At 47.8% G+C, this 16,538-nt stretch overlaps 1 protein-coding gene across 9 annotated transcripts in view; it reads left to right on the forward strand.

The window, feature by feature from the left end:
• The window catches only part of GAS7 (growth arrest specific 7), a 224,225-nt gene that overhangs the window by 196,436 nt on the left and 11,251 nt on the right, over positions 1 to 16,538 (forward strand). For all 9 annotated transcript variants that reach the window (XM_038371401.2, XM_043496449.1, XM_038371403.2 and 6 more), the window contains 2 exons: positions 8,583 to 8,662; positions 13,036 to 13,134. In XM_038371401.2, coding sequence (XP_038227329.1) covers positions 8,583 to 8,662; positions 13,036 to 13,134 — 179 coding nt within the window. The remainder of the gene's footprint in view (positions 1 to 8,582; positions 8,663 to 13,035; positions 13,135 to 16,538) is intronic.

The raw sequence follows: 16,538 nt of genomic DNA on the forward strand, positions 1-16,538 counted from the left end.
GAGTTTGGGGGGTGCAGGCCTCTGGGCTGCGGCAGGGAGTTGGGGTGCGGGAGGAGGTTTGGGTTGCGGGGTACCTGCGGCGCCACCCCTACCGGTCCTATTGGTCATGGTTCCCAGCCAATGGGAGCTGAGGAGCTGGCATTCAGGGCAGGGGCAGCATGCGGAGCCTCCCTGGTGGCCCAGGTGCCGCCAGGATCTGGCAACCACTTCCGGTAGCCACGTGGAGTCAGGGCAGTCAGGGAGCCTGCCTTGGCCCCTGCTACCAACTGGACTTTTAGTGGATACCTGGCACACTTATCTCCCCCATGCTGAGAACCCCCACCCAAACTCTGAATGCAGCCACACACTCACACGTATTGCCTGCATACACACATGCACCCACCAGGCTCGGGGCTCTTCCCCTGTTCCCTGGCACCCACCACCAGACTCCAAAGCCCCCTGCTCCTGCTGGATCTGGCAGACCGGGAGAACAGGCAGCAAGGGACATGTGCACATGATCTGGAGTTGCCCCACAGAAGACTGAAGTCCCTACTCTGTGCTGTCTCTTCCTGGGATCTATACTGCAGGGCCAGGAGCCCTGTTGGCAGCCAGCTGTGCTGCAGTGTGGCAGCCACTCCACAAGGCATGCAGTGCAGCTGGCAAGGAGGGACTAGTGAGCAGGGGCGGCTCTACCAATTTTGCCACCCCAAGCAGTTGCCACTGAATTGCCACCGCGCCTGGAAGAGCGGCGGAACTGCTGCCGAATTGCCGCTGTGGGATACGGACTGCCGCCCCATTCTCAATGCCACCCCAGGCACCTGCTTAGAAAGCTGGTGCCTGGAGCCGGCCCTACTAGTGTGGGGACTTCATCACAGTGACCCCGCACCCCTAATGAATAGCTTAATCCTGGAAGCAGATTTACTCTTTCAAAGAAATCTCTGGGCCTCAGCCCATCTAACCTAACCCAGGGTTTTCCTGGTGCTCAGCCCCAAGATGTCTGAGAAAGCCAAATCCAGAGAGGTGCTAAGTGCCTTCAGCACAGGCGGGGCTCTGCTGCCTTCGCAGAAACTGCAGCTAGGGCAAGTAAAATCCATAGTCTGCAGGTAGCTAGCTAATGTGCCCTGGAATGCTGCTCCATTGCGTGGCCCTGGAATGCTGCTCCATTGCCAAGGCTCTGGACATTGTCTGAGACAGAGCACAAGGAAAATGGAGCCTGGAATACATAAATGCAGCTTATTCATTGCTTTGTATAATAATAACTCAGTGCTTGCCCCAGGCTCTGTATCCTTTGATGTGTCACAGTAAGAAATGAGATGGAAACTCGTATAATAACTTGTTTACGAGCTGCCCGTCTTACCCTGATAATTACAGCTACAGCTGCCTGCCAACAAGCAAAATAACATCCCCTTTCATCAGTCTTGTCTCCAAATGCGAGGGGAAAATACAGCTCTTACAGTACATACAGAAGGCCAAAAATCCAGGCTCTTGTGGAGGAGGGGGAAGGGAATTTCAGAGGCTAGCATATTCATAAAGAACATGCTGTCCCTGCCCCGAGAGCTCCACTGCTTACAGCCAGCAGTTTGGCACAGGGAGAGGTGGTCTTCCAGGTTCCAAACCTGAGAGTGCTTTGAAGGTCCAAATGGACACTTTGATCTGCACTTCGAACCTGCTAGGCAGACAGTGCAGCTTCCAAAGCACATTGGTAAAGGCATTCCCTAACAAGCAAGCCATTGTATTTCTGCACAAGCTTCATCTTCCAAGCAGTCACAGATGTGATGGTCCCCATGCAGAGAGTATTAGAGTAGTCTAGTCTTGCAATCTTAAAGAGGCAGGATGGTCTGGTGGTTAGGACACTAGCTGTGGGCTGGGGAGACTAGGTTCAGTTCCCTGCTGTGTCACACACTCCCTGTGTGACTTTGGGCTAGTCACTTAGCCTCTCTGGGCTGCAGTTCCTGCTCTATGAAATGATGGGAATTGCACTGCCCTCCCTCACGGGGAGTTGTGCAGCTAACCTCATCAAAGACTGTGAGGGGCTTAGGTGCCATGCTGATAAGTGACAAAGGGGTGGATAAGTGTTGCAAGGTCTGCATGTGAAAGGAAAGAGTTGACTCACTTTAACAGGCACAGATAGGGGGGCGGGAAGCACACTTACTGCTGTGCAAACCTTGAGCAGCAATGGCAAATCTGTCCCATAAGTACCCTGAATTGTGAACCTGAATCACACGGAGCAGCTCGGCTCCCTCAGTCACTGGTCCTGATACAATTCCCACGAGTTCTCTCAGGATTTTCCCTTAACATTGCCACAACTTGGTTCTCCTGCAAACACTGGGTCGCTGTACTACTATTAGGATTGCATCTGCTACAGACCTGGGGTTGGGTGCCAGCAAAACACTATCATCTGCATTTCTTCACTAAAACACTTAGGAAACTCCTTTCTGTATTTAAGTGGGAGTAGAGGGAGATTGCTGCAGTAGCCCATCATGTTTCCTATAAGGAATAGTGCAAATACTATGGCAGTGTTACCAGCTAAAAAAGGCAGCTGGGTGGTTGTATTCTAAAAGGCCATCAAGGGCTTCGGTGTTTACCTGGTCTCAGTAATTTCCATATCAAATGTGCTCGGATCACTAGGAAAATTATCTTGAACTTCCAGGCCTGCCAACTCAATGTGTGGTGACCTTCTCACAAGTGAGCATACTCTGCGGACCAGGTTAGATCCTAAGTTCTTCTTCAAGTAGATGCAGACGTGTATTCCACTTAGGTGTGTGTGCACCTAGTGCACCACAGCTGAAGGTTTTGCCTAGCACTAGCAGTACCTGTAGAGGGGCTGTGCTTGCACCTCGTGGCTGTGGCCCCTCCCATGGCATATGGAGTGCCACCACCCCGACCCTCCTCAGTTCCTTCTTACTGCCCATGGCTGGAGTCAGAGCTCTGTGTGGTTCTAGTCTCATAACCTCACGATTAGTCCTAGCCTAGTTTTATTGTAAAAAGTGAGTGAGTGTTGGTTGTTAAAGTCTGGCTCCATGGTGAGTTCAAACATTGTCCATTATATGGAGGAGCAATCCCTAACAGTGATCTCCATACGTGGTGCTTGCTTTGTCTCGGTGAGGCCCACCTTAAAGAGCGTTGTTCAATCTGCAGAATTCAAGAAATTCAATTCAAGAAAAGGCTCGGGACCTTCACCTCAAGGGGCACCTGCTCAAACAGGCCATGTGGCCTGATCCAGTACCGAGGCCCTCATTGGGCTGAAGATTGCCCTCTGGCTCTGAGAGCACTGCCACCCATTCAGGGGCAGGCACCTCCCCGAATAGGTGGAGGAGCTGTTCCCCATTGATAGCATCAAGGAAGAGGTCTTGTAAGACCAACTGAGACTTCTCCAGGTCTCAGGAAACCCTTCTGCCTCCCCCAGGAAGATCACGGACCAGCCAGTGGCCGACGCAGGATGGCGCAGGTACCTCTGACCCTTCTCTGGTACCAAGTAGGGAAGTCAGAAATCCTGTGCCCCCATCTCCAGTTCCAGCCTCCAGGCATCAGTCAAGTCAGGTACTGATGCTAGCGATGCCAGTAGCAATTGTATCCACAGCATAAGGCATACCGGTCAGCTGCAGACCTCCTCTTATTTTTGGTCCTGACCTCATCACTGGTCCAAGGCTTTCCTAGGACTGCACCTTCGATAGCCCTTGCAACTGAATATGCTGCTGAATCCTTGTGTCTCTCAGCACTGCACCCCACCTGGTAGTTGGGATAGAGCCAGTATCAGAATCATACAATCATAGAATATCAGGGTTGGAAGAGACCTCAGGAGGTCATCTAGTCCAACCCCCTGCTCAAAGCAGGACCAATCCCCAACTAAATCATCCCAGCCAGGGCTTTGTCAAGCCAGGCCTTGAAAACCTCTAAGGATGGAGATTCCACCACCTCCGTAGGTGACCCATTCCAGTGCTTCACCACCCTCCTGGTGAAATAGTTTTTCCTAATATCCAACCTAGACCTTCCCCACTGCAACTTGAGACCATTGCTCCTTAATCCAAGATTGACAAAGCCCTGGCTGGGATGATTTAGTTGGGGATTGGTCCTGCTTTGAGCAGGGGGTTGGACTAGATGACCTCCTGAGGTCCCTTACAACCCTGATATTCTATGATTCTCCTTGTTCTGTCATCTGCTACCACTGAGAACAGCCTAGCTCCTTCCTCTTTGGAACCCCCCTTCAGGTAGTTGAAGGCTGCTATCAAATTCCCCACCCCCCACTTTTCTCTTCTGCAGACTAAATATGCCCAGTTCCCTCAGCTTCTCCTCAGAAGTCATGAGCCCCACTCCCTCTGGTGGTGTTCCACCCCGTCACCGAGATCCCAGGGTTCTTCCACATCCATTCTGCATAACTCAATGAGCACCGAGGGCTGCTAATGGACGGTTATGGCTCTCAGGATTGCCATGCGCCCCATGGTTGGGACGAAAGCTCCTGGCCTAGTGCCTGCTGGCTCCTGATGCCATACCCATATCAGTGGCCACCATGGACCCAGTGGGACACCGCTTGCTCGCAGAGATCTCACTCCTTGTTCCATTCAAAGATGAGATCACCTGCCAGATCAACAGTGATGGCTACAGATAAGCCATGAGCCCAGGCATCAGCAGGCTTCCTCGCCATAGAGCCTCCGGAGTCCTTCCACCAGGGTATGTCATCCCGGGAGCCAGATCCATCTTTGGCTCAATCAAGAGCCTTGTCCTCATCTCCAGATGATGCTGTGTTGCCTGGTTCATCCTCCCCTTCCATACCAGAAGACTTTAAGGCATACCAAGACCTTTTATGCCACATAGCTCAGCATTCAGGCAGAGTTCCTACATAGAACACTCACACATTGGTGGACAATCTACAGCCATCTGTCCCTGGGTGAGTTGCCTTCCTGATCAATGACACGCTCCTTGAACTGGTAAAAGCCCTCTGGAGCACACTGGCATCTGTACCGCCAGTGGGGAGGTGCATAGAGAAGCACTGTTTCGTTCCAGTGCAGGGATTTGAGGGGTTCTATTCCCATCCGGCCCTGAATTCTCTCATTGTAATGGTGGTGAATGACAGGGCCTGACAGGTCAGATTGAAATCCACCCCCAAAGATGGAGACTCCAAGCACTTGGACCTTCTGGGCAGGAAAATCTACTCATCCTTGTCCCTACATCTGCAGATCGCCAATCAACAAGCTTTGCTATCCAAATACGATTTCCTTAATTGGACAGCTCTGTGCAAATTCGTGGACCAGTTACCTGAGGCCTCAAGTGAGGTTTAGGCATTTGTCACAGAAGGCTGCTTGGTGGCCAAGACACCCCTGCGGTCTGCCCTTGATGTTGTGAACACTTCAGTCAGGTGATGGCCTCTGTAGCCACTATAAGAGAGAGTTTTCCTGGCTGGAAAACTCTGGAATCACTCCTGATGTCTAGCAAGCCATTGAGGACTTGCCTTTTGGCAGCTGGACCTTGTTCTGCAACCAGATCGATGACCAATTGCACTCCTTTAAGGACTCCAGAGTGACCTGGAGGTCCTTGGGGGTGTATACACCATCAACACAGAGGTGTCACTGTGGTGCTCAGCAGCAGCAGTATCGCACACAGCACTGCTTTGTGCATTCCTTCCCCCGAAACACTGGGACTACCCCAGAAAGAGAGATCCCACAAGAGGAAGCAGTTACGTTTGGGGTTTGGCGAGGCCCTGCACCCTCCTGTGGTGCCCTCTACATGCCCATTTTGACTCCTTGGTCCAGAGCACTGGTCCAGTTGTTTCTCTCCCCTCTTCTTTCTCCTGCCCCTTTGGGGACAGGGTGGCCCACTTTTACAATGCTTGGGGATCGATTACTTCTGGTAACAGGGTTCCTAGACACTGTATCAGATAATGCCATCCAGTTCCTCTCCATCCCTCCTCCCCAATCTCCCTCCCTGTGCCTCTTCAGGGACCTCTCTCATGAGACACTGCTCATTGAGCAGGTCAGCTCTCTGCTGGCAATGGGAGCAGTGGAGGAAGTTCCACTTCACAGCCTCTACTCCCAGCACTTCCTGATACCCAAATGCAAGGGTGGGATGAGACCCATCCTCGACCTTCACAGCCTCAATACATTTATCAAATACATGAGGTTCCAAATGGTCACTCTGACTATCCTTTCCACATTGTCTCAGATTGACTGGTTCACTGCTCTGAACCTTCAGGACGTACTTTTATGTGGTGATTCTACAGAGCCACAGGAAGCTCCTTCATTTCATTATAGGAGAATGCCACTTTCAGTATATGGTTTGCCCATTCAGCCACTCTTCCGATCCCCAAATATTCACCAAATGCCTGATTGTGATTATGGCATATCTTAGGAGGAAAGGAATCCACATCTTCCCATAACTTGATGACTGGCTACTAAGGGGTGTCTCCAGAGAGGAAGTTCTTGCCCACGTCAACACCACATTGCATTTGCTCGACCAGCTGCGTCTTGGTTTAAACACTGGAAAGTCAATCTGGGCTCCCCCACTAGTCCTGGACTCCTTACAGTGGTGAACGTGCCCATGCAATGTATGCCAGACTGTTGCCTTTGCTCGGCCTTCTCCAACCCAGTCAGTGGTTATTGATACTCCCCTTCTGGGTTGGGGGGTGCATCTGGATTCGTTGAGGGTGCAGGGCCTGTGGTCAGAATAGGAGCCATTGGGCTGTATCAGTGTGCTGGAGCTTTGGGCCATTCCCAAGGCATGCCATGGCTTTTGGGACCCTATCAAACACTCAGTGGCTCACATACTCACCAGCAATACCACCATGATGTGCTATGTGAACAAACAAGGGGAGCACAGTCCATTTTAATCTGCCTAGAGGCAACACCCTGTGGCAATTCTGCATTGACAATTGGATAGCTGTCCACTTGCCCAAGGAGCAGAATCATTTTGTGGAGCATCTCAGTGGGATTTTCTCCATGAGTCATGAGTCTGCTGCTTGGCCAAAGGCCTTAGCCTAAGAACAGGGCCTCAGACTGTCACAGTAAGAGAAGGCTCTTACACCGACAGACAGAGACTTTTTTTCTTTCTTTTATACCTCTATAACTAGCTAAATGATAAGAATACACCTAAATTCATAGAGAATAGGCCTTTACAGACAGGCCTGAATATCTATATCCTAACATCCCCCCCATACTGATCATTGCTCAGGTCATCCTCAAGTTCAAGGCAGATTGGACCAAACTCATCCTCATTGCTCCAGCATGGCTGAAACAGTGCTGGTTCTCGGACCTTCTTGTGCTGTTGGTTCAGCCTCCCGTACCTCTTCCTCCCTATCCCAACTTGCTCACTCAGCTCCCTGCACTTTACGGAATGGCTCCCTGCATCAAGACTGCATGTGAAACAGCTTCAGCTGTGCCCCCTCAGCAGGTCCAAGCCCATTCTGCGAGAGTGCAGGCTACATCACTAGCGTTTTTAAGTGATGTCTCAATATTGGATATTTACAGGGCTTCTGCATGGTTGTTGATACAGACATACATTTAAGAACCATTATGCCATTACTGTGGCATCCAGAGTAGATGCAAACTTTTAGAAGGTGGTCCTGCAGTCTGTTTCAATAGACTCTGAGCCCCACCCCTGGGGGTACTGCTTGTGAATCACCTAAATAAAATACACAGCTGCACCTACTCAAAGAAGGAGAAACTGTTACTTACTGTAATTGTATTTCTTGGAAATGTGATGCAGACATGTATTCCACGACCCACCCTCCACTACCTCTGCATCAGAGTTTCGTCTCTGGGCGTTCGGTGTGAAGGAACTGAGGGGGTCATATTGGTGCTGCCTCATACACCCTGGGGACGGGCTATGGCTGTGAGGTACGAATGTCACCCTTCTACAGGTATTGCTAGGTACAATTCTCTGGCTCCAGATGCTCTGGGCGTGCACACACCTGAGTGGAATACACGGCCGTATCACATCTCGAAGAACCACAGTTACAGTAAGTAACCATTTCTTCCTGATATATTTTTAAAATTCCATGACCATCTAGTTTCAGCACAAATCAGGGTTTATACCCCATGTTAAACCCATTTTCAAATGCAGTCTTAACTGTGGAGTTGCTACCAGGAGGGTCCAGAATTCATTGTTTTCAAATTCTCCTAGTTTCAGTTTGTCATAAGTTGCTGTTTTTAAACTTTTTATTGCTACGTTCACTTTTCATCTTAACCAGGATGGATTTTTTAACTGAAGTTGCTTTCTTTCATGATGGCAGAATTGTGGCTTTTTGGGCTTCTAGAAAAATGTTTTTAAAGAAGTCCCAATTATTGTTCACATTTTTATGTGTAAATCCCCCTTCCCCATTAGTTTTTTCTAATAAATGTTTTCAGCCTTGGAAAACTGGCCAACTGGCCCTTTTCTAGCACTGGGTATATGGTGGGATTGTTTTCTGTTTGCACATAACAGATCTAATACAGATGTGCTCTAGTTCAACCAGAAATTATGGCTGTTCTGTTTAGGGGGTCAAACTAGATGACCTAATGGTCAATTCTGGCCTTCAAATATATGACTATAAATGAAAAGTAACCTGTCACTTCCCACTCCACTCCTTTATGAGGACTAGGAGGATGACTTACTGCTATCTTGACCTTTTCCAGGAGATGACCTGATGCGTTGTGTGGATCTTTATAATCAAGCCCAATCCAAGTGGTTTGAAGAAATGGTGACCAGTACTCTGGTATGTATCAGTGTGTAGCACTTTGTGTTTCTAATACTGCTCTTTTTTTTGTATTTCTCCTTGTGATGAAAGCCCTTCAAGATAATCTGTCATGTCGATCACCCTAATATCTCTCCATTTGCAGCCACAATACAGAAGAGATAACAGACTTTAACCTGCCACTATATTGCTCATCCAGTAAAACAAGCATAATGTCATTTGGGGAGAAAAAAAGAAAGCATTTTCCTCGCAGTATGAATGTAAAGGGGCAGTAGTTTGAAGCTGCTCAGGTATTAGGAATGGTGGAAGTAGGCCACAAAAATTGGGATAATGGGAAGAGGGCAGAGCAGTAAAAGATTCATGCTAAACTGTGAATACATTTATAAATTAATAAGGTTTGCAATCATTTTTTATCCCATGGTTTTGCAATTTAGCACATAGAGTGAGATAATGGCTGGTAATTCTGCTTCTCTGAAGGCATCATATCACAGAACAATCGCTCTTGGGGCTCATACTTCCAGGGTTACTCATGTGGGAAAGGTCCTGGCATTTATGTATTTAATACTCCTGGGGGCATTCTGTGCCAAAAAAATAAGAATTCAGTGCACAATATTTTAAAAATCTGCAGAATTCTGCAAATTTTATTTGTCAAAATAACACTACATAATAATGCCAGTTTCAATTAGTTTGGTAATTTATTTCAAAATTCCTGTCAGCAAGTATGTCTGTAACAATACAGACACACCAAAATTCCCCCAGGAGTAGAGAGTTAAAGAAACCCCTATGACAACCCAGTTCTTTTTTCTCTGCCCCCTTCCCCCCCACCCAAGCCCAGCCAGGGGGCCAAACACTCACAATCCCCCCTCCCCACCCCAGAGCCCAGTTACCCACAACCTCCCTCCAGAGCCCAGGGATCCAGAGGGAGTAACATTCTGATGCTCCGTCCCTGGCTTGCACGGAGTTTCCTGTGCACCGCCCTCTCCTTCCCTCAAGGCATGCTGGGAACTGCAGCTGCCAGGAATCCTCTAGCTCCTCAGCAGTGTCTTCTGTCTGCGATCTGGGCTCTGCTGGGTCCAGCGGCCCCTAGTGGTGGCTAGCAACATTGCAGCCCATTTCTGTGGGGGAAAGGAAATTCTGTGCACACAATGTTAATTTCTGCAAAATTCTGCATTGCGCAGTGGTGCATGATTCCCCAAGGAGTAATTTAAGGCCTTCTGAAGCACCTGTAAGTGGGCTGCAGGGCTCTTCTCCAATCCACCTCACATGCTCCCTGTGGGCATGCTCCAAACAGCGGTACCTCAGGGGCTTTAAAGATTGCAGCCGGTTCCTTTTAAGAATGGGAAGTTGGAGCTCTCCTGACAGGCAATTTAAAAGTAACCCATTTTTTTCTTCAAACAAATACAAAGGAATGAGCCATTCTAGATCAGCCCTGGGCTGTTCAGAACTGTGTGCCCATTGGGCAGACCCAGCATTCAACACTCAAAGCCCATGAACTCCCAGGGGAGGCAGGTGGGTGAGTGAAAATCCTGAGAGGTGATCTCTTCAGAGAAGCAGAATGACTGACGGTAAGTAATTATCTGTCTCTCCTACTGTGGGGCTGGATTGATTCTTCTCTCATTTACACTGGGGAAAATCCATTGACATCCATGGCACAATGACTCTTGCTGTGTACTGGTGTAAAGGAGCAGGATTCTCACTCCTGGGGAATTGATAGAGCTCACAACTCCTGCAGCAGCAGACAGAGGCCACTGCCCAACAAGCAACATGAAAGATTTGTTTTAAATCAAAGTAGGTTGAGAAATGTCCCCATAATGCTGTATCTTCATACGCATAAAGACAAATGACTGAAATGCAGTTCAGTTCCAAATGAAACCCATACTCAGGTTTTGATTATTTTTTTTTAATTTTCTTTATTTAACTTCCTCAGGGAAGTTTCTGTCTAAGGGTATGCCTACATGGCAGCTGGAGATGTAATTTCCAGCTCGGATAGATGTACATGCACTACTTTTGATTGACCTAGCATACTAAAAGTAGACGTGTAGTCACCACAGCTCAAGCAGCAAGATGGGCTAGCTGCACCTAGGCCCTGGGCAGAATTGTACTGGGGTGGCTAGCCAGTCCCAGGCACATGCCACTGCAGCTACACCGCTCTTTATAGCGCACTAGCTCACTCAAAGCCAGTTTGAATATTTCTGTCCAAGCTGGAAATTATACCTTCAGCTCCAGCTTAGAGGTGTCCTTAACCACATGCAAATCAGTCACATGATCCTTCCCACAAAGAATTGTTTGGTTCCTTTTTGAGTGATGGTCCCTATTGTTTTCCACTGAGGGTTTACACATGCACATGTGTCCGGAGCCAAAGAATTTGAAAGTAGTGTCTGTAGGTCCACACATGTGCCCTTGCTCTGCCTCATGGTTTTGTCCGAGGCGATAAAGGACGGGGTGAACTGACCACACCCTCAGTTCCTTCTCACCACCCCATGGTCCAAGTCAGAGCTGCTAGAGTCCCCTCATCTCTCACTGACACATTTAAAAAAAAAAGTTTTAGAATTGTGCATAGTTTTTCCTGTTTTTACTTGTAGTTTTAGTGTTTTTAGTGTTAATTTGGGGAATTAAGAGACTTTGGGGATCCGTTTTTTCACCAGTCCCCCCACTCCCCACCCAGCACCCACGAATGCGTACTGAATTATTCCAAAGATGCCAGGGTTCAAGATCTGTGCATCCTGCCTGCATTCATTCTTGGTCAACAACAAGTGCCAACTCTGTCTCTAGTGCTTGGGAGAAGCCTACATTTCATCCAGGTGCAGTATCTGCCTGTCCTTCCCAAGCCGTACCCAAGAGGGCTGTGCTTTCCGCCTCAAGAAGCACTTTGTGGAGGTCTCAGTGAGGCCTCAGTCAGATCCAGCCTGGGGAACCCCCCTATTCATTGGCCTGAGAAATCCAGGAGCACACCTCCACCAGGAAGATCGAGTCTGGTTCTGCCAGTACCAGTACTATGGACCCCATACCAGTGCCTAGTTGGGAGGCAAGAAAGCATGCTCATAAGCATGGCAGTAAGTCTTCTTCCAGGCCCAAGAAGAGCGTTGCCCATGAGTTCCAGCCCGGTGAAGTGGTATGTTCCAAGGCACCAAAGCATGATAAAAATTGCACAGGTTGGCAGATGCATCGGTACCAACCATCAAGCCACACATGCCTTCCAAGTTGTCACCTGCTAAATCAAGGCAGCCGTCAGTTCCTAAACAGCCCTCCATTCTGGCTCCAGTTCAGCTATGGAGCATATCAACTACCTGAAGGGGGGTTCCAAAGAGGATGGAGCTAGGCTGTTCTCAGTGGTGGCAGATGACAGAACAAGGAGCAATGGTCTCAAGTTGCACTGGGGGAGGTCTAGGTTGGATATGAGGAAAAACTATTTCACTAGGAGAGTGGTGAAGCTCTGGAATGGGTTACCCAGGGAGGAGGCGGTGTGAAGGCTGACACTGTTTCTCGTGATGGAAGGCAGAAGTTTGCTCCTTTGCATGTCATTGTAAGAGACAGAGCTTTCTTCCTGACAGAGCAGCTTTCTGGCCTGACAAGTCTTACAGGCCAAACTCTCTCAGCAGTGTCAAAAAGCAGGCAGGGACCACGTTCAGGGGGCTTGGATACATCATCAGAATCCAAGAGACACAAGTATCAGGGGGAAGCCGTACTAATCTGTATCCACAAAAACAACAAGGAGTCCGGTGGCACCTTAAAGACTAACGGATTTATTTGGGCATAAGCTTTGGTAGGTAAAAAAACACTTCTTCAGATGCACAGTGGCCTGAGGCTCAGCTGACCCTCAGTGGGGACAGAAAAGGATAGGCTGAGTTATGGGAAGCTAATTTACACATAGCCATTCCCCCCAGTGAATGAGCTCTCTGGGCATAAACCCATGTCACCAGGACTCCAGAGCAGTGCTTCCAGGGTAACTTCTGGAGCTAGCAGCACAGTAAGCTGCAGCTAGGAAACAGGGCGTCGTTGTCCCTGTCCTGCCCCTGCCTCCAGAGGTAGCAGCCCTCCACAGATTCTGTAGTTCCTGCCTTTCCCCCTCTCCAAGGACTCTCACCTTCGGCCAGGTTCAGAATTGTTGAGGAACTGCACAAGTCTCCTTCCCTGCTCCACTGTCTCCTTACTGGATCCCCCACCAATGGCACTGGGCACAGGCCAGACCTGCTGTTGCTGCTCCTGTTCTTGCACTAAGTGTACTTACTGAGACACTGTGCACACAGCCCGGCTCTGAAGCCCAGACTGGGGTAGCTGCCCCAGCTGTCGCCAGTGGTGGGAACCTTGACCATTAGCAAACCCTATGCTGGCCCTGCATGCAGCACTCTGGGCTTAGCCATTGATCAAGATATGGGCCTATTTTTCTCTCACAGGAGCTGGAGAGGCTGGAGGTGGAGCGGGTGGAAATGATTCGGCAGCACCTTTGCCAGTACACACAGCTGCGGCACGAGACAGACATGTTCAACCAAAGCGTGAGTCTACTCTTCCTTTAGGTCCCTTTGGTCCAAAAGCTGTAGTGAGGATCTGCTGAACTCAAGCCTGGTCTTGTATACAGTGTGCTAAATTCCACTGTCTAGTGGAGACTGAGATGTAAGTGGTGCCAGTTTGGGAGTCTGTGGTTGTGCATCTACCATGAATCTCCAGAGACATCCAGAGTCTGGGGGTGAGACAGATGGAAGAGCAGAGAAGCTGGTCAGAAGGGGCACGTCCACTGGAATGGAAAGCCCTGTGGTGCAGGATGTGGCTGAGAAGTGCTTGACAGGAAGGCATAAGGCAAAGCAGCCCCTTACTTTAATTTACACCTCTCCTCGATAGATGCTTATCACTCTCCCAGCAGCACACACAGCTCCACACAGTCCTTCATTGTTGCAGGAAAGATGGTAATCACAGCAACCATTATTTCAAAATGAAAATGTAAAATCTTGTAAAACTGGCACCTTTTCAAATACTTGCATATGTGATATGTATTCTGATGCGCGTAGTATTCAGTATATTGTGATATATTTGGAGGTATATATTCACATTACAGAAATCATATAATCATAGCCGTATACATCATAACATATAGAGATAATTGTCATAGTGCAGGTTGTCCCAGTGCTCCCCACTGCACTCAGGCCTGGTGCTGTGGTGAGCCCTGCCTTGGTTTCCCCTCACCCAAGCAATAAACAGTTCCAAGCAGGCCTTTGGGAATCACAGAGCACCTTCTTCTGTGGGTCTCTTTTATGAAATAGAAAAGAACAACACAAAACATAAGCAAAATCTTCAGTCAGCTCTCCACTGGAAACCCTCTGCTTCTGGGTGTAACTAGTCTTACATCTTGGTCCTTTAGCCATGGAGCATTCTCACGCTGAATTCCTTGTCTGGGGCGTGGGCCTCTGCGGGGCATTCTGCTGCTGCCACTCTTCCCAGACCATGCTGCTCTTTGCTGAATAAGTCCCTAATGGCTCCCAGTTCATTCTCCTGGGCTGCTCCTGTCCTTTCCCTGGGAGAACCTTTTCTCTGGGATTGCTCCTCTCTCCATGAGCCCCTCTTTCTGAGAGCAGCTTCCCTAACCAAACTCAGGTAGCCTTTTTTATTAGCTCCAGGTGCTTGTTTACTAATTAACCACTAAGCAGCCACTTAGGACAATGAATTACTCCCAGATAGACCTTAAGAAGGCAGTTACTGGGCAGTCTGGGCCAAGACTCTCCTTAAAGGGCCAGTCTCCCCAGGATAATAATATTCAAACGAAAATATGTTAAAAGAATGGTATTATGGTTGAAAAGTCAAGCACCTAAAAGTTAGGAAATACCTGAGTTACAGCTGCTGGTGCAACCTTAATTTGGATCCTTGTGCATATGCATTATGGTACTCTCTAATTACATGATCACATATTTTATTCACTGGATGATTATGTAGTTTATCCTCAGCATTCAACATGTGCCTCCATTACTACAAGCCATCTAAATTTTACACTCAGTTTTTATTTCTTCATCGATGTTTCTGTGGTGCTCATCGCCATAGTATCCGAGTCTCACAATCATTAATGAATTTACCTTTACAACACCTCAAAGGCAGGGAAGTATTAGTATCCCCATTTTACGAATAGGGACAGGAGGTACAGAGAAATTAAACTCAAACTGCAAAAGTCCCCAGTAATTTTGGGTGCTACAGTGATTGGGTGATTGATTTTTCTGAGTTGTTGAGCTAGTGCAAATCAGGCCTCAGATGTCTCGGGCTGGTCACCCACAAAATAGGAACACATAATTAGTGGCCACTTCTGAAAATTTTCATTTTAAGTAGATGGCATAGGAAGTCTGTCGCAGAACTAAGGAAAGAACCCAGATTTCACAAGTCCCAGGAAGACTGCTTTAAACACAAGCTCCTGTTTTCCCTTTCTGCAATTCACTACCACAGTTACTGCATACTTTCAATCTTCTGCTATGGACAGCCTCATTCACTACACAGCCCTGCCTCTTTTAACATCCATTCTGTGCACCATATGAGGCAGGTGTCTTGTGAAAATAATAGTACATGATCATTCAATTCAATACTTTTCCATAATGCAAACACACAAGGGGCCAAATTAAGGTTGCAAAGGCAGTCTTAATTCTGGAATTGGAGTCCTTCATTTTACAAATGTTTGACAATTCTTTTCATATAATTTTTGGAGGGAATTCCCTGGAAGGGGAAGGAGGAGGGGACTGGTCACATGTTTTAAGAAAAATGGATCAACACATGTGCAACTATTTGCTAAGCAGCAGAATGCTACCAATTGGGTTTTGTTCCTAGCTCTTGGAGGGAAGTGTGATCTACTAGTTAGATCAGCCAATTGGGAATTAGGATTCCTGTGTGCGGTTGTATAAAGTGATGTGTACATTTATCAGTGAGTTTGTAGTGATAAGCAAAGAACAGAATTTTACAGAAAGCAAGATGAAACACATAGATGTGGAACTTCCTTTGTGAGAAGTATAGGTAAGGAATTGGGGTTCTATTCCAAGCTGTCCCAGAAGCAACTGTTCCAGTTTTCAGTGATCCTATCTGTAAAATATGGAAATAATTCTTAACTCCCCATTCAGTAGAGAGAGGAGGTGCTCCTGCCATAGACCAAGGAGTATTTTGATGTGCAGGTGCAGGGATTTTGCCTGAAACCCATATGGAAACACAGTTCCATGCAAAAGCAGCAAAGAGTCCTGTGGCACCTTATAGACTAACAGAAATATTGGAGCATAAGCTTTCGTGGGTGAATACCCACTTTTTCAGATGCATGTAGTGGACATTTCCAGAGGCAGCAAGCAAGAATCAGGCTAGGGATAATGAGGTTAGTTCAATCAGGGATTCTTGCTTGCATATTTATACCTGCCTCTGGAAATGTCCACTACATGTATCCGATGAAGTGGGTATTCACCCACGAAAGCTTATGCTCCTATACGTCTGTTAGTCTATAAGGTGCCACAGGACTCTTTGCTGCTTTTACAGATCCAGACTAACACGGCTAGCCCTCTGATACTTGAGTTCCATGACAATCACTCCAAAACAATACAATGCGGCAAGATTGAGCAATCATTGAAGAAGTTCAGCTGCAAATGGTGATTTTCCACATTTTAGAACTTGGCTAAATTGAGACATATTTTGGGGGGGACAGTGTAAGACATTTTTCTGACCCTATGACTATCCTCCTGAAAATTCCAAGTTCCTGCCCCAAGCCCATGAAGATCTAGAGGACTTCAAGCAATGGTTTGATTTTTTTTTTAAATTGGCAGATTTTTTTCCCCACTAACTTCGTTCTCACAAAAGCTGAACCGTTTTTGCTCAGACAATTCCAAAAACTCAACCTGTGCAAGGCATTTGTCACAATAACAAGCCAGTGAAAACAGAGAGTGGAAGGATAGTC

This window comes from Dermochelys coriacea, chromosome 14 (assembly GCF_009764565.3).
Source record: "Dermochelys coriacea isolate rDerCor1 chromosome 14, rDerCor1.pri.v4, whole genome shotgun sequence".
NCBI lineage: Eukaryota > Metazoa > Chordata > Testudines > Dermochelyidae > Dermochelys > Dermochelys coriacea.